The sequence below is a fragment of the Lucilia cuprina genome, chromosome 5 (genome assembly GCF_022045245.1).
Source record: "Lucilia cuprina isolate Lc7/37 chromosome 5, ASM2204524v1, whole genome shotgun sequence".
Lineage (NCBI taxonomy): Eukaryota > Metazoa > Arthropoda > Insecta > Diptera > Calliphoridae > Lucilia > Lucilia cuprina.
The window spans coordinates 29,257,439-29,284,471 of record NC_060953.1 but is presented as its reverse complement, the minus strand read 5'-3'; the positions used below and the strand labels follow the sequence as shown (position 1 = coordinate 29,284,471).

Sequence of the window (27,033 nt, the reverse complement as noted above, 5' to 3'; positions counted from 1 at the left end):
CCATGTTGTTTACAAAAAGTTTCATTTTCAAAGTTAACGTATTCTCCTGCATTATCCGATCGAATAACCTTAGGATATTTATCAAATTTCGTCTTTATAGTTTGGCAATATTCTTTTAGTTTGGTTGCAACTTCGGACCTATAGTTCAACAAATATATAGTAATATACTTACTATGGTCGTCAATAAAGGTGACAAAATATCTTTTGCCACTAGGAGTCGCTGAATCCATGGGGCCACATACATCGGTATGAATCAAATCCATTACACTATTTGTTTGTTGACTTGAATACTTCGGAAATGGATTTCTCGACAGTTTTCCCTTTATACAAATTTTACAAATTTCTTCGCAATCGCAATTTTTAGGTATTTCATTATATATTTATAACATCTTCTTAACACAATCAATATCACGATGACCAAAACATTTATGCCATTCATGGATACATTTAGATTGTTTTACAAATAAAGCACGTTGATTTTCTGATTGAATGTTAAGTTTATAAAGTCCATTCTTTAATGAAGCTGTCGCAATAATTTCATAATTAAGTTGTATTTCACATATATTTTTATAAAATATTACACGTAAGCCTTTTTCTGTTAATTTCTTTACCGAAAGAAGATTACTCTCAATATTAGGAACATAAAGTACATCATTTACTGGAATATTTTGAATTTTATCATCACCCTTTATTACTTTCAAAACACCAGAACCTTTACCACAAGTTTTGTAGCACCAGAGTCAGCATACCAATTGGGTGAGTCACAACCGAACGGGGTTTTAATTTTCTATTAGTATTACCATATACTTTCAAAACGGAATTTTCATCATTAATATACGTTTGCTTTTGAGTCCTTCTTCTAGATTCTTCAATCAATTTTTCTTTAACTACAGATAGAGAAGGTACACCATCACCTCTAGCTTCAAGAGTTGTTACTAATACATCGTACGACTCGGGTAAACTACGAAGTATCATAGCAACCTCCCATTTTTCACTAAGTTTCTCTTCCATGCTGCAAAGGCATTTGATTTCATGTTGCATCTTGCTTAAATGTTTCTTCATGTCACCATTTTCTTCTAATTGCATTTGACAAATTTTCTTCATTATAAATACACGTTCGCTGAAAGAATGACGTTCAAAATGATTCTTGATAACCAACCATGATTCTCTTGCAGTTTCCACTTCATCAATAAGATAAAACAAATCATCTTCAATCATCAAATAAATTGATGCTCTTGCGCTTTCATCTTTTCTTTGCCAAACTGCATCCACTTCATCTGGTTTTTCATCTCGGATAACATACCACTTATCATCTCTAATTAGTACACATTCTGCTTTCTTTTTCCAAATTTGATAATTACTTCTGTTAAGTTTTTCAAACGATGACTTAAAATCTTGAGCCATTGTGTGTCCTGGGCCCATAACCAGTTGGCCCATAATATAATGTATTTTATTTATTAACAAAATAATATTGAACAGATTAAAAGTTTTTTTCAGAAGTGACAAAATATTTCAAATGTTCTACGAATATTTTTTCAAAGAGTTATTTATAAATTAAAAAATACAAAAATGTTAAGTATTTAATTTATCAAGTAATATTGATCTATCAACATATTGCCGTTCTGTTTTTATGTACAACTACGACAATTGCGACGTTACACTGCAATCTCTAGCAGCACGAATGAATAGTATTAATCTATATAGATATATAAAAAATTCTAAACTAATAAAACCTTTTATGACCTGCTTCATTGGGAAACTTTTGATTTTCAGTGTGAGAGAAAGAGATGGTTGATATTTCTTTATATTTTTCTCACACACAAAAATCAAAAATTTCCCAAGAAAAGTTTCCTAGTGTAAACCAGGTCTATGGAGTGTTTATTGTTTTGTCATAACTAAACAGTATAATTATTAAATTTTATAAAATCAAATAAAAAAACTATACAGATCTTTGATTTTTTTCTTTTACAATATATTTTTACGATCATATTCTAAATCGTTATATGAAAAGAATTTAAAATTTTGTATTATTTGCAAACTTATTCACAAATTTATATCAGATAGAGCTTTTTTTACGAAAATTATTTTCAAACTTCAGATAGAGAGTTTTTCATAGAAATATACATTTTTTATTTAATTTAATATAAAATCAAATTAGTATCATAATAAGCGATATCTCGAAAACTAAACTGCTAAAATGTGGAAGATTATTATATAATTTTTTTTAAGAAATGTAGTTAATATTATTTTGTAATACATTAAGGAAAAAACAACAATTATCAAACTATGAGAATATTTAAACAATATTTTAATAATTAATATGTTAATCAGTACAGGATATTACATGTCGAAGGGATGGTAATAAATATACATATTAATATCGACATACATACATATGTACATACATGCATGCATACATACGTACATACATACATACATACCTACATACATACATACATACATACATACATACATACATACATACATACATACATACATACATACATACATACATACATACATACGAACAAATGTAAAGTGTAATACTGAATTTAAGCTCATGAAATGTCATAAAACTGTCAGTGTTCTTACATACATACCTACATATGTTTATTTACAAATTACAGCATCAATATTGCCAAAAAATAATAAATAAAACTACAACTGGCAGTAGCAAAACCAAAATAAAGTTACATTGCTGCTAGGAAAAACTTAACGCAAACAAAAATAACATCAATACTCGTCATATTAGTTTAACAAATTTGAGTGTGCGCTGCTAAAGCACAAGAATATATTTGTGTTGGCCTGCAATTATGTCTGCTTGCTATTGCCTGCTAATTGCAAACACGAGTTGTAATTTTTATATTAATACGAATATATTAGTAGCAAAGTAATACAAAAATGATAAAGTTTCATATTTATTTTATAGTCATATACAAGAGAGGTGGTGCTAGTGCGGCATATTTAAACGCTGGTTTTAAGAATTCTAAGAAGTTCTTGTTTCCACCATTAACAGCCAGGAAGTGGACTAAGCCAGAACGTCGCCGAATATTCGTATATTTTTTCGTATAAAGCGACGTTTTGTCTATGTCTGCTGAAGGAGCCTCATCATCACTCTTAATAAAATGAAGCAACTTTGCTATGTTTTTAGTTATTTTTCATTATTATATAGACTTTTTAATGTTGCCATAATAACTAACTAATCAATTGGAAAGCATTTATTTTCACTTATTGTTCTTAAATGGTAAAATATGTCACATTTGAGATTCTCTTTTTAGGATTATTCTTAGTGTCACTCCTCGGTAAACCACCTGATCCTATTTGCCTCAAATATTGTGAGATACTCCGATTTTTCTTTTGGAGTGTTTTAGGAAATTAAATTTATGATCGGCCAAATTTTTACGCTAGCATCATACATCCGCTTTAGGCCTATGTATATAACTACGTTTAATATACTTCTATTTATCTAATGTGCACATTGCACCACAATGTAAAAACCTTGTCTGCTCGCTACAGTTCGCAATTTTCAAAATATTTTGTTAAAATATTTATCTTCTCTAGATTTAATGTTTGCAGGCTGTTGAAAATGATTGAAATCGGTCCATTATTTCACCTAGCTTTCTACCGTATATGACTTTTGAGCTCATAATTATGATAAATATACCTGTATCTCATCAGAAAGTCTCACAACTATGATTTATAAAAGCATTAATACCTTGCCAAATTTCATAATACTCAGACGTCAAATCTCTCATATAAATCCATCCACCAAATTTTATGGCTTCTTTGTCGGCCACGCCCGATAATAGTTTCTTAATTGTTTCATTTGAATTTATGATATAAAATTTTTAATACAAAAAAATTATCACTATAATATTTAAATCTTAATTAAATTACAGAATAATCCTTACAATATTCGATTGGAAGAAAACTATATGAAAAATCCAGTAAAAAGAGATTTTGATGGAAAATGTCCCAAAAACATCCAATATCCATTATGCCAAGAATGTAAAACAAATGAGTCTCGTTTTGTTTGTGCTGGTTGTGGAAACCAATGGTACTGTAGTAAAAAATGTCAGGTAATTGTTGATAAATAAAATTTATGCAGTATGTGAGTTATGCACTTATTTATAATAACATTTATATATTTTTTGTTTTAGATATCTGCTTGGGATAAGCACTCTGAACTGTGTACGGAATAATTATTTCATTATATTATAAAACAAAAGAAACATTTTAATAAAATAATACTTCAGAACAGTACTACTAAAGTTTATACAACATATTTTGTGTCTATTATTTCATAGCGAAGAAAGAGTTTTAATTTTTTTTATATCGTTTGTTGAGCATTTAAAAAATTTCCAAATTATTTAGTATTAAAATAAAATTGATGTCTTAACAAGTCAGATTTCCAGCAAACACACAGTTTATATAAAATTGAGAATAATTTTAAGTAATGATCTTTCTTACATTGATCAACTGAAATTGAATAAAAATGGCTCATTTAAGTTCCAATTTTAAGTGAATGTATTTAATTGTTGTGCCAATTATACACTTGTTGAGTGATTATAGTCCGTATTTAATTGTTGTACCAGTTATAAGTAAAGGAGATAGGTAAGTACTTACTGCGATCTCCTGCAAATAAGGAGTTGAGAAAGTTATAGTTATTATAGTTTTTACCAAAAAAAAAAATTAAAATTAAATATTTCCTTATTTCGTAAACAACATTTTAAGGTTAAAAAGTAAGTACTTGCATATTATATTCACCCCTATTATTACGTTTACGTATTGATAGCACATTTTTATTGCAAAAGCACCATTTAGGTGGTGTTCAAGAAATCAACATTTATAGTCCGGTATCATATTTTGACTATAAAATTATGTATCAATTTTCATTTGAAATACTTTTTTTAAATGATTTTTTATTAACATTAAAAAAAGTATGGCCTTCTCTTTAGGAGGATATTAATGATAAATCCTTTCTGAACTTAGCTACTAGACAGAGATACTTCACCTCGCATTAATTTAATGCATTACTTCAATTGACTGTTGACAATTTTTGGAAAAAAGGGGCGGAATGGCTATAGTGGGCGTGGCACTTCCATATGTAGAAATTATTAAATCAGTATATCTGTCCTCAAATTTTGGCGGACTAGAAGTAGGGGGCGAAGCACTTCCCATATAAATTAAATACAAAAAATCGCTTATCTGGGAGTTAGAATCTTAAAAGTTTGCACGAAGAACATTAACATCCATGTAATAAATTGGCGGACTACCAATGGGGGACGTTTCACACGCATTATGAATAAAATATAAAAAATCGTTTATCTAAGAGACTAATAGAATTTTGCACGAAAAACTTTAATATTTATGTAAACATTTTGGGTGAAAAGGGCGGACATTCATCTGGGGGGCTTGGAGTCCCCATATGAATTAAATACAAAATTTCGTATATCTTTGAATCTAATAGCACGAAGAACATTAATATTCATCTGAACATGTTGGAGGAAAAAGAGCGGACTTTCATCCGCTCCATTTGAATTAAATAGAAAAATTCGTATATCTGAGAAACTATTACAGCCAGAATCTTCAAATTTTACATTCATGTGAACATTCAGATAATAACGGGAGAACTTTCAATGGCGGGCTAGGCACCACCCATATAAATTAAATACAAAATTTCGTTTATCTGGGAAACTAGATTCTTTAAATTTTGCACGAAGAACCTTTATATTTATCTGAACATTTTGGAGAAGAAAGGGCGGATTTGTAATTAAAATCTAAATTAACGTTTGGAAAAATTGGGCAACTTGCAATAATTTGCGTGGCATCTCCAATATGTAAACAAATTTATTTCTGATATCGGGAAACTATTATAGTTAGAATCTTCAAAATCGTAGTGTTTTTACATTGCTTTTAGGGTAGGTGATTATAGCTAGTAAGTTTTATAAAGTTGTCATGGATAATAAATGAAAATGTTATTGACTAAATAAAATTGAACATAAAAGAAAAAATTTATTATACAAACGACACAGGTAGAGCGCTTCCTTTCAAAAATCATAAAAATAATAATTATATCGAACTGGACCTTCTAAATTAAACATTCTTCATCCGGAAAAACAAGATGTGTTATAGCTTTTTATAGCCATGTTTCTTTTTACGAGTGTCAATTGGAGTGGCTTTTATTAATATTTTAATATTTTTAAAGTCTTGGCCCTGTTGTATATATGAATAAAGACAAGTAACATGTAAGTTGGTAACAAATCTATGTAATATAATATGGCATCACTGAAATAAATAAAAGCACATTCTTTGAATAAACAAACATGGTGTCAGAAGTGCGCTCTAAATGAGAATATAAAAAAATTTTCTTGCACATTTAAAAAATTTTGTGTTGCTTTGATACAAAAAGAATATGTGAATAATCACCGAAAAGTTTGAGAGTATTATATTAAAATTGGTCAAAGTTAAAAAAAAACAAAATGCCGGATACTCAACCAAACATATGTGAGATAAAGATAAATAGTGGTCAATTTTTTACGACGACGTTATCGCCAATAAATTTAAAGGCTTCAAATCTATCAAAAGAATAGAAAAGTTGGTACACTCAGTTTAAAATATTTCTTACTGCGTCTGATTTGGAAAGCCAACCGGATCGTCGTAAAGTGGGTCTGTTATTGCATCATCTTGGAAGCGATTGTTTGGATATTTATAATTCGTTTAATGTTGACTTAGGATACGATTACGTACGCAACTCTAGTTCAAAAGCTGGAAATGTTTTTTATTCCCTAGGTGAACATAGCCATGGAGAGGTTTATATTTTTTTCGTGCAAACAAAAGTTAGAAGAAAATGTAGACGAATATGTCACCATATTAAAAAATTTAAGTCTTAATTGCGAGTTTGGTAACCTTCTTGAAGATTTGGTTCGAGACATATTTACCTGTGGCTTGTCGCCAAAATGGCAAACGTTCGTAAAAATTATTGGCTGAAGGTTCTATAAGTTTAGACAAGGCAGTAATGTTTAGCAAAAACAATGGAAACAGCTAAACAAAATTCACAAATGTTTGAAAATACCCACAACTCTGAACCTATAAGCAACATAAGATAAAAAATTTCATGCCCATAAATAAAAATCAACAACAAATAAAACCAAACATCAATTGTAATCGATGTGGCCAAATTCACAGGAACAAATGTCCAGCAGAAGGAGTAAAGTGTCATCATTGCAGTCGAATAGATCATTTGGCTAAAATATGTTTTTTAAAAAACAAGGTAGTAAAAAATATTCATGCTGACAAAAATGGCGATTGTGACGATGATGATGAAGACGAGAATTTATTTGTTGGTGCGATTTCCAAAAATAAAATGCCATCGGCAGAATGGAATATTGAGGTAAATGTAAATAATAACAAATTAAATAGACACAGGCGCGCAAGCGGCGAAAAATTGAGTGTTTTAGGCAAAGTATTTTTAGGAGTAGCCTTTGAAAATAAAATTTAAGATATGATTTTTTTGTTAACTTTAATTGTAATAACATTATGAACATGTGACAAAATTTTTTTCTAAATGATAATTTTTATTATGGTATCAAACGATTTCGTATTTGTTTTATTAGTAAAGGAAATTTTTACATGCAAATTCTATAAAAAATTAAAACACTCAGATCATTTCATAATAATTCAAAACAAATTATAAATGTTATTAAAAGAAATATTTCATGTTAATAAATGATGTTCTAATTTTTAAGAGTAGTATAAATATAACTACAAAATTTATACTAATACTTTTACATTTGTGGATTATAAATTTATGTTTTCTCATAATACATTAACGCTCACTTGAATAGCGTAACATAAATTCTTAATTATGTCTTATAAAATAATCACCAAATTGGCTACAATGTTAATATATCGATAACCAATATGGATATCGAGTAATTGCTTTTATTTGAAGTACTTGCATCTCTGAGCTTAATCGAGATAAGAAGCTTAAGTTTTATCATCCGCTCTTTTTTTTTTTTTTTGTTGGAATTCCAAAGAGATAAGTAATTTTACGGAACAGAAATTCTTAATAATTTAAATCCAAATTGGACAAAATTTTAATTTATAAACTAAATAATTGTTTCTGAAAATAATTTTAAGAATTATTGAAGCAAAATTATCGTATTATTAAAGTTTATATCCAATTTATTTTGTTAAGAAATTGTGAAAAATTAGAATAAATTACATATTGGAAAGGTTTTAAGATGACATCGTCACCAGTCAATAATTACAGAATTGGAATTTTTAATTTAAAGCTATAAATTGTGTAAAATACATGAATATGGTCAATAAGCCGCGATTATTAAAATGGTCGCCAAGGTCCAAAGTACACAATTTTAAAATACATGTGACATTCTCCAATATTTCTTCAATAGTCGAATATTCTGCCAATAGTTCATCAACATTCACCCAATATTTCATAAATATTCAGCCAATATCTCATCAATATTATGAATCAATAGGAAATTATCAGCCAATAAAAAATAAAAACCCTCAATATTACATTTGCATCATTTCAACCGGCATAATTTTGGAACCACCGCATAACCTTAAAACGTATCAAAATATCACTTATATCATTATTGATTCATCATAACCTCAAATGAATACACAACAGTTCACTAAAAGTAATTTCAATGCTAACTACTCCTATCCATCGAAATAATTCTATCCACGATTTTTTTTAATATTAATTGTGCTAAATAGTTTTCCACAACTGTAATATTTTATTTTATGAATGAATGCATACCAAAAAGGAGACAACAAATTCCTAAAGATTCTTATATGACGTCATCAAATTATTGAGTAAGAACAGTCAGTGATAAGTAAGCTTAAAGTCTATGTAAGTTACATTTAAGTAAGTTAACATAAAACTTGATATTCTCTTAAGCTTTGATTTAAAATTTTGTCATTTTACATCTGTAAATAATTATATTTTATTCTTTATTCATACATTTAACATTAGTTTAGTTTTGTAATAAAACATAACTAACAGATGTAATGTGCCACTGTTAAGTGTATGAATAAAATAATAATCATTAACTAATTTTAATGTTAATTAAATTGCACATAACTATAATGTTAATTTAATTATTAATTTATAAGTTTATGGCATGTTATATAAAATTTTGTATATTATACCTCCTGTTTGATTAATATTTGCTAATGTGAATTTTTCTAAGGTACAGTGTACTGGATATTTTGAGCTCAAACTATCAGCCGAGTAACAAAAAAACGGTACACAGTGGGGCAGAATGGAAATTTTTTTGAAATAAATCTGGCATTTCTAAACGGCTGATCCGATCGGGATAAAATTTGGCGTGAGCGTAGCCAAGGAGTATTCGAGTTTAAGTTTTGAAGATGAACCCCGCAGATGCCCCAGATACGGAGCTGTGGCGGCTCAAAGTAGGGTACCTACGACATGTACAATTTTTAAACTCGTGCCATTTTTTTGTTTTTCACCCAAATGCAAAGATTTTTATATTTTTTCATTTGAAGATATATGGATTAATACAACTCCGGGTTCAAAAAATTTTTGTAGACCCATTGGATTTGAATATATAAAGGAGTCAAAGAAAACAACAAAAGATTTAGTGGAATATTTAAAAGATGAAATAAATGCACTGGAGCCCATTTGCATAAAAATAAAGGAATTCTCTATTAACGTATCATATTAGCTAAGCTTAACAATGATTGATGGAAAGGTCAGCAATGCCATAACAGAAACTTCTTCCTTCTGGAGATGCTCAATATGTAATGAGAAAAAGTCGCAATTCTCAAATGTAAACAAAAGCAGAAGTATTAATGAAGAAGTCCTGTCTTTCGGAATTTCACCACTTCATGCCAGAATACGATTTTTGGATTACTTTTTACACATAGCATACGACCTCAAATATAGAAGTGTGCCAGAGAATCTTACTAAATCAACAAAAAATAATGAAGAATTGAAAGAACTGAGAGCTGCGGAAAAAAGCAGAATCCAAAAAGATGGGATTAAACATCGACAAGCCACTTCCAAGTTGCAGTACTACAAATGACGGTAATACGGCGAGAAGGTTTTTCGTGATTTTGAAATTACTTCAAAAATAACTTTAATCGACAAGTAGTTGCTTCGAAGTTAACACTCTTCAGCTCAAGAAATGCTCCAGGCAATCACAGAATGAAGATATTTTTAATAGTTTACTTCTATCTTCTGATCCTGTTCTTTTAACTATGCGAAAAAGATGGATTTGTTATGAAACTATCATCTCAAAACAAGGAAGATTTAAAGGACTTATATTACCTTCTGGGTATGTATACCGATGTGACAGATTTTTTTATAGAAAATATGTAGTGTTAGGAATTAACTATAAAAGTAGGTTGTAAGAATTAATTGTATTATGTTTAAGATAAACAGTTCAAATAAAAAAGTTATTATACTAACTGATGATATTGTATTAAATTGTGTTTTATATTTCGGTGGGCGGGAAAGGTGGTTTGTGTGGGGTGATTTAGGTGCTGTTGTGCGTGGCTCATAATAAAATTATTACCTTCTCGACGGTAATACGGCGAGAAGGTTTTTTCATGATTTTGAAATTACTTCAAAAATAACTGGAATCGACTAGGAGTTGCTTCGAAGAGTTAACACTATTTTAATGGCACTGAATAGTAAACATAAAATTAATGGAAATCGATTTGGGGAATATACATCTGATATTTCTAAATTACTTGTATCTCTGTATTCATGGAGGGAACTAACACCAACAGTACACAAAGTATTGTGTCATGGTCAAATAATAATTGGAGAGTTAACAGAAGAAGCCCAGGAAGCGAAGAATCGAGATTTTAAGCATGTTCAACTTTTCAGCTCATGAAAATGCTCCAGGCAATCACAGAATGAATATATTTTTAATAGTTTACTTCTATCTTCTGATCCTGTTCTTTCAACTATGCGAAAAAGATGGATTTGTTATGAAACTATCATCTCAAAACAAGGAAGATTTAAAGGACTTATATTACCTTCTGGATATGTATACCGATGTGACAGATTTTTTATAGAAAATAAGTAGTGTTAGGAATTAACTATATAAGTAGGTTGTAAGAATTAATTGTATTATGTTTAAGATAAACAGTTCAAATAAAAAAAGCTATTATACTAACTGATGATATTGTATTAAATTGTGTTTTATATTTCGGTGGGCGGGAAAGGTGGTTTGTGTGGGTTGATTTAGGTGTTGTTGTGCGTGGCTCATAATAAAATTATATTTTTTTATTTTATATACAATGTTATAGTCTTTAATAAAATAATTAACTAAATAATTTTTAAAAATTGTCCAAATATTTTATTCAACATCAAATGTATGTTCTGTCATACTTAATACTAAAATATGAAAAAGATGAAATTAAAGGACACAGGTTTAAATGAACATATTTTTGAATGTAATTGAGATATTGGCTTAAAATTTTTTGTAAAGGGTCTAAAATTTCCATATCTAACTAAAAAATTATATTAAGGGATAAATGTGGACTAAATTGTTGTAGCTATCTGCGACCCTATTAAAATTTTGATATAAATCATAGTTTTAGAAATTTAACAAATATGTAATATATGACAAAATCTTTATTTATGAACAAAACTCAATGAAATCTTCAACGCTTGTTAAATTTGTCATTTCAAATAAGAAAATGCAAAAAAAAAATTGAAAAGGTCAAAGGGCATCCCGCAATTCCCAAAAATAGGATTTTTTACATTTTTGCCCATAGGGTCCACATTTCTTTCAGGGCTGGGAAAATACTTTTGGAGTAAATAGAAAACATATTAAGGTTTCCAAAACTGCTTTCAGTTTTCTAATCCCAGCTTTGGGATTTTAGAACATGTCGCCCAAAGTTGAAGTTTTGATAAAAAAATTTTTGACTTTTTAAATTAAAAAACGTATATTTTTGGATCTGTAAATGATATTGATCTGAAATTTGTGTATATTATTGGAAATTTTGTTGTCTAACTAACAAGAAAAAATTGAGTCCATTTGGTCCAAAATAACGCCCGGTATTCAAAAAAGGCGGACCAGGGAATGGTAAATTTTGTATCACTAAATTTTTAAATGCCTACAACTAGGATATTATAAGAGATAAGTAGTGTAGATCTAGTCGAGCGCTTTCAGAAAATATAAAAATCTTTGTATTTGGGTGAAAAACAAAAAAATGGCACGAGTTTAAAAATTTTACATGTCGTAGGTACCCTACTTTGAGCCGCCACAGCCCCGTCCCTGGGGCATCTGCGGGGTTCATCTTCAAAACTTAAACTCGAATACTCCTTGGCTACGCTCACGCCAAATTTTGTTCCGATCGGATCAGCCGTTTAGAAATGCAAGATTTATTTCCAAAAAATTTCCATTCTGCCCCACTGTGCGGTATTAAATGGTAACATTTTCATAACATCAACTTTAATGAAACTCAAAACCGTAAATTATAATAAACAAAACTAGATAACATGCGATCGTTTTACTATATTTGAATTGCTACTTTTACATACTTTAATATGTTTGAATTATATGAATGTATTAATTTAAAATTGTAAAATTTTAATAGATAATTAAGATAGAAAAGTATTCTTCGGAACTGTTAATAATTTTTTAATGAATATTTCTGAATATAATAAACTAATTAAGAATTGTTAAACATGAAAAGTTCTGAGTGAGAATAATTTAATTTGGGAATGCTGACAACTAACTTTATAATACGGATGAATTATTGAACTTTAGTTTAACGCAATTGAAGGGTAGATACTAAACATTAATTTTAAGAACACTGGTGTATCTTAGAAGAATGAGGGTGGGTTATTTACTTAATAGTGTCCTATGTGATAACAACAACTAACACTTTTCTATACAAATTTTATGTAAAACTAGCTATACCCAGTGTGCTTCGCTACCCTCATCGTAATGGAATAAAATAAATATCATTATTGTAAATGTATATATATCTGCAATATCAAAAATTCCCCTTTTAGAGAACTCTTTAAGTTTGATTTTATGATTCTAGTCTCAATATTACAGAAAATTAGAAAAAAACAGTTGAAGAACGAAAAAGTACCAGACAGTGCCTTTTTATATATTTTCATTAAATCAGGATGACGCCATGTTTAATTTTCAACCAGAAACCAAAAAATCGCATAAAGATTTTTAAACAATCAGGAAGCTACATGTTCAATTTAATGTTTTTAGGTTCAATATTATAGAAAATTCGAAAAGTATTAGTAAAAGAACAAAAAAGTACAAGAGTATGCTTTTTCAATTTTCGTTCAATTAGGATACTGCGTGTTTAATTTTATGTTTATATATTCAATATTTTAGAAAGCTCTAAAAGTACCAGTACCGGTGAAGTACGAAAAAGTACCAAAGGACCTATTTTATTTAATTTCATGTTCCTAAGTTAAATATTATAGAAAATTCAAAAAGTACCAGAAAATATTCCAGTTTAAATTTTCATTTACTCAAGTCCCTGATTGCTTTTAAAGATTCTAATTAACTCCGGGCTCCACATGCTTAATTTCATGTTTCTAGGATCAATATTATAAAAAAAAACAAAAAGTACCTTTTGAAGAACGAAAAAGTACCAAAAATTGCCCTTTTATAGGTTCTCACTTAATCCAGGCTCTAAACGCTTAATTTCATGTTTCTATGTTAAATATTATAGAAAATTCAAAATGTACCTTTTAAAGAACGGAAAAGTACCAGAAAGTCCCATTTTATAGGTCCTCACTTAATCCGGGCTCTACATGCTTAAGTTCACGTTTCAAGGTTCAATATTATACAAAAATCCAAAAAGTACCTTTTGAAGAATGAAAAGGTTTCAAAAAGTCCCCTTTTATATGTTCTCACTTAATCCAGGCTCTACATACTTAATTTCATGTTTCTAGGTTCAATATTATAGGAAATTCAAAAAGTACCTTTTGAAGAACGAAAAAGTACCAAAAAGTCCCCTTCTATAGATTCTCATTTACTCCGGGCTTTACATACTTAATTTCATGTTTCTAGGTTCAATATTATAGGAAATTCAAAAAGAACCTTTTAAAGAACGAAAATGTACCAAAAATTCCCCTTTTATAGATTATCATTTACTCCGGGCTCTACATGCTTAATTTCATTTTTCTAGGTTAAATTTTATAGAAAACTCAAAAAGTACCTTTTGTAGAACGAAAAAATACCAAAAAGTGCCCTTTTATAGGTTCTCTCTTAATCCAGGCTCTAAACGCTTAATTTCATATTTCTAGGATCAATATTATAAAAAACACAAAAAGTACCTTTTGAAGAACGAAAAAGTATCAAAAAGTGCCCTTTTATAGGTTCTCACTTAATCCAGGCTCTAAACGCTTAATTTCATGTTTCTAGATTCAATATTATAGAAAATTCAAAATGTACCTTTTAAAGAACGAAAAAGTACCAAAAAGTCCCCTTTTATAGGTCCTCACTTAATCCGGGCTCTACATGCTTAATTTCAGTTTTCTAGGTTCAATATTATACAAAAATCCAAAAAGTACCTTTTGAAGAACTAAAAAGTACCAAAAGTCCCCTTTTATAGATTCTCATTTACTCCGGGCTCTACATGCTTAGTTTCATGTTTCTAGGTTAAATTTTATAGAAAACTCAAAAAGTACCTTTTGTAGAACGAAACAGTACCAAAAAGTCTCCTTTTATAGATTCTCATTTACTCCGGGCTCTACATGCTTAATTTTATGTTTCTAGATTCAATATTATACAAAAATCCAAAAAGTACCTTTTGAAGAACGAAAAAGTACCAAAAGTCCCCTTTTATAGGTTCTCACTTAATCCATCCTCTACATACTTAATTTCATGTTTCTAGGTTTAATATTATAGGAAATTCAAAAAGTACCTTTTGAAGAACGAAAAAGTACCAAAAAGTCCCCTTTTATAGATTCTCATTTACTCCGGGCTCTACATACTTAATTTCATGTTTCTAGGTTCAATATTATAGGAAATTCAAAAAGTAGCTTTTGAAGAACGAAAAAGTCCCCTTTTATAGATTCTCATTTACTCAGGGCTCTACATGCTAAATTTAATTTTTCTAGGTTAAATTTTATAGAAAACTCAAAAAGTACCTTTTGTAGAACGAAGAAGTACCAAAAAGTCCGCTTTTATAGATTCTCATTTACTACGTGCTCTACATGCTTAATTTCATGTTTCTAGGTTCAATATTATAGAAAATTCAAAAAGTACCAGTCGAAGTACGAAAAAGTACCAAAAAGTCTCCTTTTATAGATTCTCACTTACTCCGGGCTCTACATGCTTAATTTCATGCTTCTAGGTTTAATTTTAAAGAAAACTCAAGAAAATACCTGTGTAGAACGAAAAAGTACCGAAAAGTGTCTTTATTATTAATATCATGTTTCGATTTCAATATCAAAGAAAACTCAAAAACTACCAGATGGAGAATGAAAAAGTACCAAAAAATATCACTTGGTACCGGGTTTCCAAATAACACCTCATTAGCATATTTAGTGTTTCTAAATCTAAAAATTTTATCTAAATTGGATCATTGTGTTTGAATAAAATCAAATTTCCAGTTTTTACCCCTTTTGGTACTTTTTTTCTACCCAAAATGTAGCAACATCGTAGTGGGAGCCCGTTATTACGTATTTATATGTATAAGTTAATAAACCAAAATCAATGTTTTATGAAAAAAGTACCAAAAATAGGTACAATTTTCACCCCTTAAACATCCGAGTAACCAAAAAGTACTAAATTTATATTTTTATTTTTTCGTCAAGTTATGAAGGAGTCAAAAATATTGTTTGAATGTTCACTGGTTTAAAAGATACATGGGGTGCAAAAATGTACCAAAATACAGTTTTTACCCGTTTATTCCCTAAAGGGGCCGAAATTGAAAAAAGTACCAGACACCTGTCCGCTTATTTTTTAAATGAACGACGATAAGCTTTAAACTATTTTTGTATCTTTTCTAGTTTAGGAGATATGAGGTTACCGATTTTACCCGTTTTACCCTTTTTTACCCCCTAGACATTCGAATTTCCAAAAATCCCGTCTTAGTGGATCTATTTGGTGGGAGACCAACCCCCTGTCCAAATTTCAGCTCTTTAGCTTTAACCGTTTAGGCTGTGCGATGATGAATCAGTCAGTCAGTAACGTTAGAATTTTATATATATACAGTATTGTTCGAAACCTAAGCAGCTTTTTTTGCCATTGTATACAAAGTGCTATAATATCTATTTTAATTGATTTATTCAAAATTATATAATTGGTAATAATAATATTATGAGTCTACATTATACTAACAACAACAAAAGTTTAATTCCATTTCGCTGTGTGTTACAAGAACATAATAACTGAATTAACTCCATAAATAGCTGTTCGAAACTTAAGCAACTTTTTGATATTCTTATGAAAATCTTTGGTCCTTTTGAGTTCCAAACACCTTTATGGATTAGATTAGTTACTAGTGTAGTTCGTAATTAATCCCAAGCGGATTTTAAGCCATTCGAAAGCTGCAATGTTTTCTAAAACTGCGAGTTTCGATCCAGCGCTTCAGAATGCCGAACAGCATCTCTAAGGGACTTGAGTCGGGAGATTTTGATGGACAATCAAAGAGTTTGGGTCCCATTACTCGATAACTACTCTTAGATCAACTTTGCCAAAGGTTTTGGTTCATTATCATGCTGAAAATCGCAATAAAGTAAGTTGTTCTGTTCAATGTACTTAATCCTATGGTTCATTTTGTTGGCCAAAAATGTCCCAGAAAGTAAAACAATCCAATTTTATTTGCATTTCAACATCAGGACTTTCTCTACTCACCAAAAATCTTGCCCGCAACCTTAATTATTTGACCTCCATGTTTTTTAAGTCTTTAATGTACGATCATGTAACCGCATATGAATCCCGCAGTGACATGGCGCAGAGTTTACTTAAAGAAATTCGATTTTTTTACAAATTCTGTACAATTTTGGGTAGAATATTGAAATAGATTACGCAAGAATAATAAAAAACTGCTTTATTTATAAACAGGTCCACATTTTCCTTCTTAAATTCAGGCAAAGTATGTGAGGCTCAAAGGCTGAAGGAAATATTATAACATATCCTTTTAGTGAAGGCCCAATAATGAATGGAGAGCAAAAATTTAAGGGTGTGGCCATGATTTTTGAAGAGAAGGGTTAGTCCTGATGTTAAAACACAAACAGAGTTGGATTGTTTTTCTTCTTGGGACGTTTTTCGCCAACAAAATTAATTATATGATTGAGAACAACGAAGAGAACAACTTACTTTATTGCGATTTTCAGCATGATAATGAACCAAAACCTTTGGAAAAGTTGATCTAAGAGTAGTTATCGAGTAATGTGACCCAAATTATTTGATTGTTCATCAAAATCTCCCGACTCAAGTCCCTTCGAGATGCTGTTCGGCATTCTGAAACGCTGGGCCGAAACTCGCAGCTTTAGAAAACATTGCAGCTTGCGAATGGCTTAAAATCCGCTTGGGATTAATTACGAACTACACTAGTAAATAATCTATTCCATAAAGGTGTTTGGAACTCAAAAGGACCTACGATTTTCATAAGAACATCAGAAAGTTGTTATTATTTTCTTGTAACTCACAGCGAAATGGACTTAAACTTTTGTTGTTGTTATTATAATGTAGACACATTATGTTATTATTATCAATTATATAATTTTGAATAAATCAATTAAAATAGGAGATATAGCACTTTGTATACAATGCCAAAAAAAGTTGCTTAGGTTTCGAACAATACTGTATATAGAAGATAGATATCACATTTAGTTTACATTCAATAGCCAGGTTTGTTTTTGTTAAATTACATTTACATTTTGTGAAGTCTTGGAAAGATTATTTTCTTATTTTGTTTGCGTAGTGTGTGAAGGTAAAGTTTGCTCAAGAATCCTCCCCAATCCGACGAGCTAAGCCTATTCTAGCTTTGCAAGCACCGAGCCTACTTGCCATCAAACTCAATTAATTGAAAATACAGAAAATTTGCTACAAACATGAGTTTAATAAAGAATGTAAATATCTTAACAGTCAATAATATAATTAAAAAATACTCAAATATATTCGGAGGTCTTGGTTTTTACAACAGTTTTAAAATGAGAGAAGTTATTTCTCCAGTAATTGATCCCATTCAAACTTTATGATAAATTAAAAACAAAATTAAATAGAATGGAAAATTTAAATGTTATAACACACCATTTGGACGCTACCGGTTTCTAAGGTTGCCGTTAGGGATAAATGCGGCGCCTGAGATTTTCCATTCACAAATGATTAGGTTATTTGGTGACATTTCTGGATTAATCATATACATTGACGACTTTTTGATACATTCTTTAACACTGGAAGAGCATATAGAAACACTTGAAAAAGTTTTTCAAAGAGCCGAACAAGTCGGCCTCAGATTTAATAAATAAAAATGCAAAAATGCAAAACCATCTGACGTTTGCTGGAATTTTAATAAATCGAGCCACCACATTTACTTTGAAAATCCCATTTTTTATTTGTTTATTTTTTAATCAAAATTAAATTCAATTTAAACTAAAGTAAAAATCAAAATGTACAAATGAAATAAAAAATTCAATAAAAGTTTAAATAAAAGTATGAAAAATTCAATCAAAACTATAAACTTCCTGTTAAGTCCTATATTAATTTGAATGTCTGTTGCTGTCGTATTAAGCAATTGCAATTAACATTACGAAATCTTTAAGTACTTTGCTTCCAGTTTATTGCCTAATATGGACACCATTATTACATGTTAATATTCGAGGGAATGAGTTACATCATTAAGCAGTCCTGGAATAGTAGATTGGATTGCAAAATATAAAAGGCCTTAGAGATAGAACTTGATGTAAAGGCTACTTATAGGACTGGGTAAACGCATTCCAAAGATTCTGATAGGCTTGCTAACGGGTAGGAATTAGAGTCTTCGAGCATATAATTTGCCACTATCCTAGAACACAGAATATTATGTTGAAATGGCTGGGGAATAGGTTCCATAACAAACATGAAGAAATTGCTTTAACCCGCAATGAGAATGGACCAGTTTCAATTATCATTCCTTTTTATATATTTTATATCATTCTTGCTTTCTTTTAGTGTTCTTGTTTCTCTGTCTGGACACAATTATACATTGCTTTAAAATCCATTCAAATGATAATCTACATTGTATACAATTTAAATAACAAACTAAAACAATACCTTTTTTTAGTCAGGACAGCTTGACATCAGTTACCACTGGACCTAAATTATTTTGAAAATTATAAACATAAATTCCACAATCATAACACAAAATTTCTTAGAAACTATTTATCCCTTTTTCATATGTGACAACAATGTTCTATTCATTTACAAAATACGAATTTTAAAAATACCAGCAAACTTCAAAAAGTTTTTTTGAGAGAGAGAAATGATACTACCTTCATATTTTTATCATGGTCTGTGGTGCGGCCGAAGTTTAAAAAACAGTTGATATTCTACACACAAAAATACATGTGTAAAAGCAAACAAATATAAAAGTAATATAGACACTGGAGTTAAGAATGAAAAAGAAATCGGAATAATGTATGATCTGTTTCGAAATGTTTCGAGGCAACTTATGGGTGATTTTATAAAATTTGTGTTAATTTAAACAAAACACATTGTTAGAAGAATAAAATATAATTAGTTACTTTTAATCGACAAAATGTAAATAAGCAATGGCTATAAAATATTTTTAATTTTTTTCACTCATATGTATTCCATAATTTGTAATAAATTGTAATTAAAAAACGACATTAACATGCTTTGTTGAATGCTTTGAAGCAACTAAATAAATTTTTTGTATTTTTTCGCACTTGTTAAGAGGTTTGTGTTGTGTTGCGCCGTCCCAAAGTGGGGCAGAATGGAAATTTTTTGGAAATAAATCTGGCATTTCTAAACGTCTGATCCGATCGGGATAAAATTTGGCGTGAGCGTAGCCAAGGAGTATTCGAGTTTAAGTTTTGAAGATGAACCCCGCAGATGCCCCAGGGACGAAGCTGTGGCGGCTCAAAGTAGGGTACCTACGACATGTAAAATTTTTAAACTCGTGCCATTTTTTTTGTTTTTCACTCAAATACAAAAATTTTTATATTTTCTGAAAGCGCTTGACGAAATCTTGAAAAAACATGCTTGGACATACTACTTATCTCTTACAATATCCGAGTTATAGGCATTTAAAAATTTAGTGATACCAAATTTATCATACCTTGGTCCGCCTTTTTTGAATACCGGGCGTAATTTTGGACCAAATGGACTCAATTTTTTCTTGTTAGTTAGACAACAAAATTTAATATAGAAAAAATTTCAGATCAATATCATTTACAGATCCAAAAATATACGTTTTTTAATTTAAAAATTAAAAAAATTTTAGATTTTTGCCGTTTTTTGCCCAAAATGTGACTTAACTCTTTTATTAATAAAATAAAATTTTCCTTAAGAACATATAACAATTTTATAATTTTCATTTACAGATCCAAAAATATACGTTTTTTAATTTAAAAATTCAAAAAATTTTAGATTTTTGCCGTTTTTTGCCCAAAATGTGTCTTAACTCTTTTATTAATAAAATAAAATTTTCTTTAAAAACATATAACAATTTTATAATTTTCTAAAAGGTGTCTTTACGCAGAACGCTTTGGCGTAAAAAACTTGTCCTATTTTTTGAAAATGTTGCCACTTTTTTATCAAAACTTCAACTTTGGGCGACATGTTCTAAAATCCCAAAGCTGGGATCAGAAAACTGAAAGCAGTTTTAGAAACCTTAATATGTTTTCTATTTACTCCAAAAGTATTTTCCCAGCCCTGAAAGAAATGTGGACCCTATGGGCAAAAATGTAAAAAATCCCATTTTTGGGATTTTCATTCCTATTTTTGGGAATTGCGGGATGCCCTTTGACCTTTTAATTTTTTTTTTTTTGCATTTTCTTATTTGAAATGACAAATTTAACAAGCGTTGAAGATTTTATTGAGTTTTGTTTATAAATAAAGATTTTGTCATATATTACATATTTGTTAAATTTCTAAAACTATAATTTATATCAAAATTTTAATAGGGTCGCAGATAGCTACAACAATTTAGTCCATATTTATCCCTTAATATATTTTTTTAGTTAGATATGAAAATTCTCGACCCTTTACAAAAAAATTCAAGCCAATATCTCAATTACATTCAAAAATATGTTCATTTAAACCTGTATCCTTTAATTTCATATTTTTCATATTTTAGTATTAAATATGACAGAACATGTTTAAATCTTATATTTACCTATTTTCTATTTGTTTGCTTATCCTTATAATTGAAAGGTCCTATTATGCTTAAATTTTCAGAAATTTATAACTATTTTTTACCTAATTTTTTTCGACAGATCATTTCGTTCTGTTTCGTTTATGATCATTTAGGTAAAAATATACAGGTAATGATAATTTCGATTCATCTTTTAAATATTCCACTAAATCTTTTGTTGTTTTCTTTGACTCCTTTATATGTTCAAATCCAATGGGTCTACAAAAATTTTTTGAACCCGGAGTTGTATTAATCCATATATCTTCAAATGAAAAAATATAAAAATCTTTGTATTTGGGTGAAAAACAAAACAAATGGCACGAGTTTAAAAATTTTACATGTTGAGAGCGAGACGAGTAATTTTACATGGATTATTTAGTTAATTATTTTATTAAAGACTATAACATTGAATATACAATAAAAAATATGTCGTTTTGTGATGCATTACGAAGAATAGTTGCAATATGTACGGCATCCATAGGTTGGTTTTCCTTTTTCAGCATTTCCTTAAATGTATCAGCAATTACCTCATTTGAGATTGAAAAAAGTTTTTCTGTGACCCTTTTTTTTTGGCCTTGAACATAAGTCTTCGTATGACTTGCAAGGCGCTCCTGTTGATGTGTTGTATGTTTAGATTTCCGTAGTAGTTTCTATCCAACTACTAAATTTTAATCGAAATTTCTTTTGATTTTTTTTACATCAAAAAATTTTAAAAAGTTTTCAATTTTTGATATGCCTGTATTGTCTACTTTTCTAATATATGTAGTTTTTATATAATTTGAAATGTATTCAATTCTTTCTGGCCCTTTTGAAGATACACTCCATAAAACGGAACACAACTCTTCGTACTCTACTGTAATCTACGTTGTAGATTTATTAAATATGGTACTTAAAATCTGAAAAGTTTTCTTATATACCAATTCTTGCATTCCCTATACAGGTATTCCAAAGTAAAAAATTACGACAAAACAAAACGAAATAATCTGTCGAATAAATTTAGGTAAAAAATAGTTATAAATTTCTGAAAATTTAAGCATAATAGGACCTTTCAATTATAAGGATAAGAAAACAAATAAAAATAGGTAAATATAAGATTTAAATATGTTCTGTCATATTTAATACTAAAATATGAAAAATATGAAATTAAGAGATACAGGTTTAAATGAACATATTTTTGAATGTAATTGAGATATTGGCTTGAAAATTTTTGTAAAGAATCGAGAATTTCCATATCTAACTAAAAAAATATATTAAGATATAAATATGGACTAAATTGTTGTAGCTATCTGCGACCCTATTAAAATTTTGATATAAATCATAGTTTTAGAAATTAAACAAATATGTACTATATGACAAAATGGGATTTTAGAACATGTCGCCCAAAGTTGAAGTTTTGATAAAAAATAGGTCATATTCGGAAGAACGCAGTGGCAACATTTTCAAAAAATAGGACAGGTTTTTTACGCCAAAGCGTTCTGCGTAAAGATACCTTTTAGAAAACTATAAAATTGTTATATGTTCTTAAAGAAAATTTTATTTTATTAATAAAAGAGTTAAGACACATTTTTGGCAAACAAAACGGCAAAAATCTAAAAATTTTTGAATTTTTAAATTAAAAAACGTGTATATTTGGATCTGTAAATGATATTGATCTGAAATTTTTTGTATATTATTGAAAATTTTGTTGTCTAACAAACAAGAAGAAATTGAGTCCACTTGGTCCAAAATTACGCCTGGTATTAAAAAAAGGTGGATATGGATATGGAAGGTATGGTAAATTTTGTACCCCTAAATGCCTATAACTCGGATATCATAAGAGACAAGTAGTATGTCCAAGCATGTTTTTTCAAGATCTCGTCGAGCGCTTTTAGAAGATATAAAAATCTTTGTATTTGGGTAAAAAAAATGGCACGAGTTTAAAAATTTTACATGTCGTAGGTGCCCTACTTTGAGCCGCCACAGCGCCGTCCCTGGGGCATCTTCGGGGTTCATCTTCAAAACATAAACTCGAATACTCCTTGGCTACGCTCACGCCAAATTTTATCCCGATCGGATCAGCCGTTTAGAAATGCCAGATTTATTTCCAAAAAATTTCGATTCTGCCCCACTGTGAGATGTTCATCATTGACTCTTTCAAGAGTCTTGAGAAGAAAATACGCAAGACTGATTAGTATATAGTCTTTGGTATGTGAAGTCTTTTCCTTTTTAGGAGTAGGAAGAGAAATTAGAGAAGAGGAACGCATGTTATGCTGATCTTACCAAGTTGTCTTCTATTAAGAATAGTATTCATATTCACTTTTATATTGAAAATTATAAAATTTATATATCTATGGTCCCTTTTATATTACCAACCATAAAATCTATATATTGATGGTCTGACAAAGAATATTGATTAGATACGGTTCAATTGGCAGTATATTCGCTGCGCTTAGCACTCCCGAGCGTAATGTCTAGAACCTCTCTTCTTTTAGATACAATAAAAGTGGGTTCTGAACCCCTATTTACTATTTACAAATTTCTAATAAAACCAGCCAGGTGGAGACCAGAAAATACTCTCGAATTATGCTGGTGGAGATCATATAAACTCAAATGTAAGGGAAACTCTCTTTATAGATTAGAAATTAAGAAATCTACTTTATACATTAAATATTTCCTACGTTTAATGGCCCCTATTCCGCATTTCAATTTCAATCGAAATTTTCTCCGTTTGGCAACTTTGGCATTCTGCATTTCGATTCGACTCTCCACCACATAAACAACAATCTTATATCCCATTTACACATAACCGAAATCTACTAGATTTCATTTAAAATCTCTGTATAAATCTATACCGTTTATACATATATTTTTGACATTTAGGAAGATTTAATTTTTGCTAACATTTCTCGAAATTGAAAAATTATAAAAAGAAACACGATATTTATTAAAATTTTATTTTTAGTAAAAAAATATTTTTAAATATAACATTACCTCTTACTTTAAAGAAACTTTTCATTCGTGTTTTTCAATTTAAAAAATTTCGTTGACATTTTAATTTTTTGTTTCTTTTATTTTTCTCTTTTTTCTTATGCAGCGTCGTATTTTTTAGTATTATTTAGGAAAAAACAGAGTTGAATTACTAAAAACAACTAGATTTTGAGTAGATGTTAATGAAATCTAGTTACGAAGTAGATTTTGTTTTGTATGGGAAATCTAATTAAAATCAAATAGATTTGGCTCGAAATCTCAAAAGTACTAGATTTTGTGTATGTGTAAATGGGGTATTACAAAAACGTAATTACGATCGAAATGCAGAATACACACAATCGTAAAGCATTGTAACGAAATGGAATTGTTTTTCGATCATTGCGTAATTGAATGCGAAATGCAGAATAGGGGTGAAAATCTTGAAAATTAAGTGATGATGATTTTTTATTTCCAAGACTTGAAAAAGTACTTCTAAGTGGAAGAAATAAACACTTAAAATTTAAATTTCTCAAAAACAGCTTGAAACTAGTTGTTTTACAATTTTTTGATATTTTGAAGACGAATTGTTGAATGACTATAGTCCATATTTAATTGTTTTGCCATATATAAGTAAAGAGTTAAGAGGTCGCAAAGCTTTAAAACTAAATTTTTACAATGAGATAAAATAGACATTGTAATTACGCTTCTTTTAATATATATCTCTAAAATGTGCTCTAAATTACGTTTTTGCATTCAAAAACTATAAAAAAGTTCATTTATATAAATATACTAGCTAATATCCGGTGTGCTTCGCTACCCCAATCGAAGATTCCATTCCAATTATTTATTGCTCGATATAGATATGTAAATAATAATAAGAATATACAATTTTTTGAGGTTTTCTCTAATTAAAACAACAAAATATATTTTGTTTTTGTTTGGGTTACTTAGATATGCTGGCTATAGTTTTACTTATTTTAATCTTGCCTATGTCATGTTAATATACTTATTTATTAATTTTTCCACACTAACCAAAAACGGCGATACCGCCCATATTGGAGATGCAATTTTTCCCATTTTCACCGATTCACACAATCGGGCCTGTTGTGCTCTTCTTATCATATGAAAAAAGGGAATTGATTGAATTATTATTCAGTGTTCAGAAACTCAGTTTCCTGAACGTAATTCCTAATAATCTTCCAATCAGTGTTAGTCAAAAATGTGCTCCAGAGTTTCACTGTCCTCTTCACATGCTCTACATACGTCTGAATCCGCACATTTTGCATAAATGTGCTCGTAATCCTGTGTGTCCACTCAAAATACGTACTATCATACTAACTTCAGACTTGCTCATTTTGAGGAGATTTTTCGTCTTGCTCTCATCAGGGTCACCCCATAGGATTTTCGTGGTTGTACCCACTGTTTCATTATTCCAATAGGTCTTATGGGATTCTCTCATCCATATTTTTAGTTCTCCTGATATCGTCCTAATTGCCTTCTGGCTGTCGGTAAATATATTAAGCGCTGTGGGCGCCACATTTATTCTAATCCAATTTACGTATTCCGTTTTTGCCCGTACTTCTGCCTGAAAGCTTGTGTTATGATTTGGTAAACGGTATACTTCTACTTCTGGATCTTATAGCACCCTAGCCCTACTTTATCCAACAATTTAGAGCCATCCGTGTAACAACGGATTCCTACTGATATTTGCTCTAATGTTCTGCTTGACTATTCTATCTGGGATCAGCGTTTTAAAGTTTCCGACATATCCTATGTCTGGTATACGATCAGGCACGTCCAATGATTGTGTATAACCTTCCAATGTAAAGAGCTGTTCGGCTCTAAGCGCAGTCTCATATCTTAAATATGTCTCAATGGGTGAAATATCTAGCAACGTTTCCAGAGCCTTGGTTGAAGTAGTACACAGGGCACCACTTATACCCAAGCAGCATGTACGCTGAACTCCCTGTAGTAGTTTTATATTGCACTTTATGTCTAAAGCAGTCCATCAGATTATTGAAGCATAGCCTAGAATTGGTCTAATTAATCTTTTATAAAGCCAATTTGCAGAGTTGGGGGTAGTGCACTAAATTTGCAGTTTCCGCTAAATTTTAGGGATAGTGCGAAATTTTTCACTATCAATAATAGATATTTAGTAATGAGTTCAAAAAGTACAGCCTCACTAAGCAATAGTGGCAGTGATACAAAAAAAATACTAAAATTAATTTAGTGATAGTGAAAACCCTTTTTTTTACAGCTTAGTGCAAATTTTTTTCTCCACTAATAGAATATGGAAAAATAATATCATTCACTAATCTAAAGCATTCATGTATTGCCTGTTAAACATTTCCAATTTTTTAATTGTAGTGCAAAATTTTCACTACCACTAATGGTTAGTGGTAGTGGAAAAATTTTCAGTACCACTATTTTTTTAGTGGTAGTTGATATATGTTTCACTATCACTATTTTTTTAGTGGTAGTTAAAATATGTTTCACTACCACTATAGTGATAAAAAATAGTGGAAAATCAAAATTTCGTCACTATAGTGGAATCTAGTGGAGACCTTAGTGCACTAAATATTTAATGCACTACCCCCAACTCTGCCAATTCGCATAGTAGGACTAAGACCCCATTTCATGCCTATAGTTCTCCTACGTATCGCCCAGCACCTATGTGCTTTGTTGATCCTATTCTCTATGTGGTGTCTCCATTTTAATTTTCAGTCGAGG

The 27,033-nt window shown here is 29.8% G+C and overlaps 1 protein-coding gene across 2 annotated transcripts in view; it reads left to right on the top strand.

Moving 5' to 3' along the window:
- The window catches only part of LOC111687888, a 112,060-nt gene extending 107,775 nt beyond the window's left edge, over positions 1 to 4,285 (top strand). For both annotated transcript variants that reach the window (XM_046953253.1, XM_046953252.1), the window contains exons 6-7: positions 3,900 to 4,079; positions 4,161 to 4,285. In XM_046953253.1, the coding sequence (XP_046809209.1) occupies positions 3,900 to 4,079; positions 4,161 to 4,202 (222 nt within the window). In that variant the 3' untranslated portion in view covers positions 4,203 to 4,285. The remainder of the gene's footprint in view (positions 1 to 3,899; positions 4,080 to 4,160) is intronic.
- The last annotated feature ends 22,748 nt before the right edge of the window (positions 4,286 to 27,033 follow it).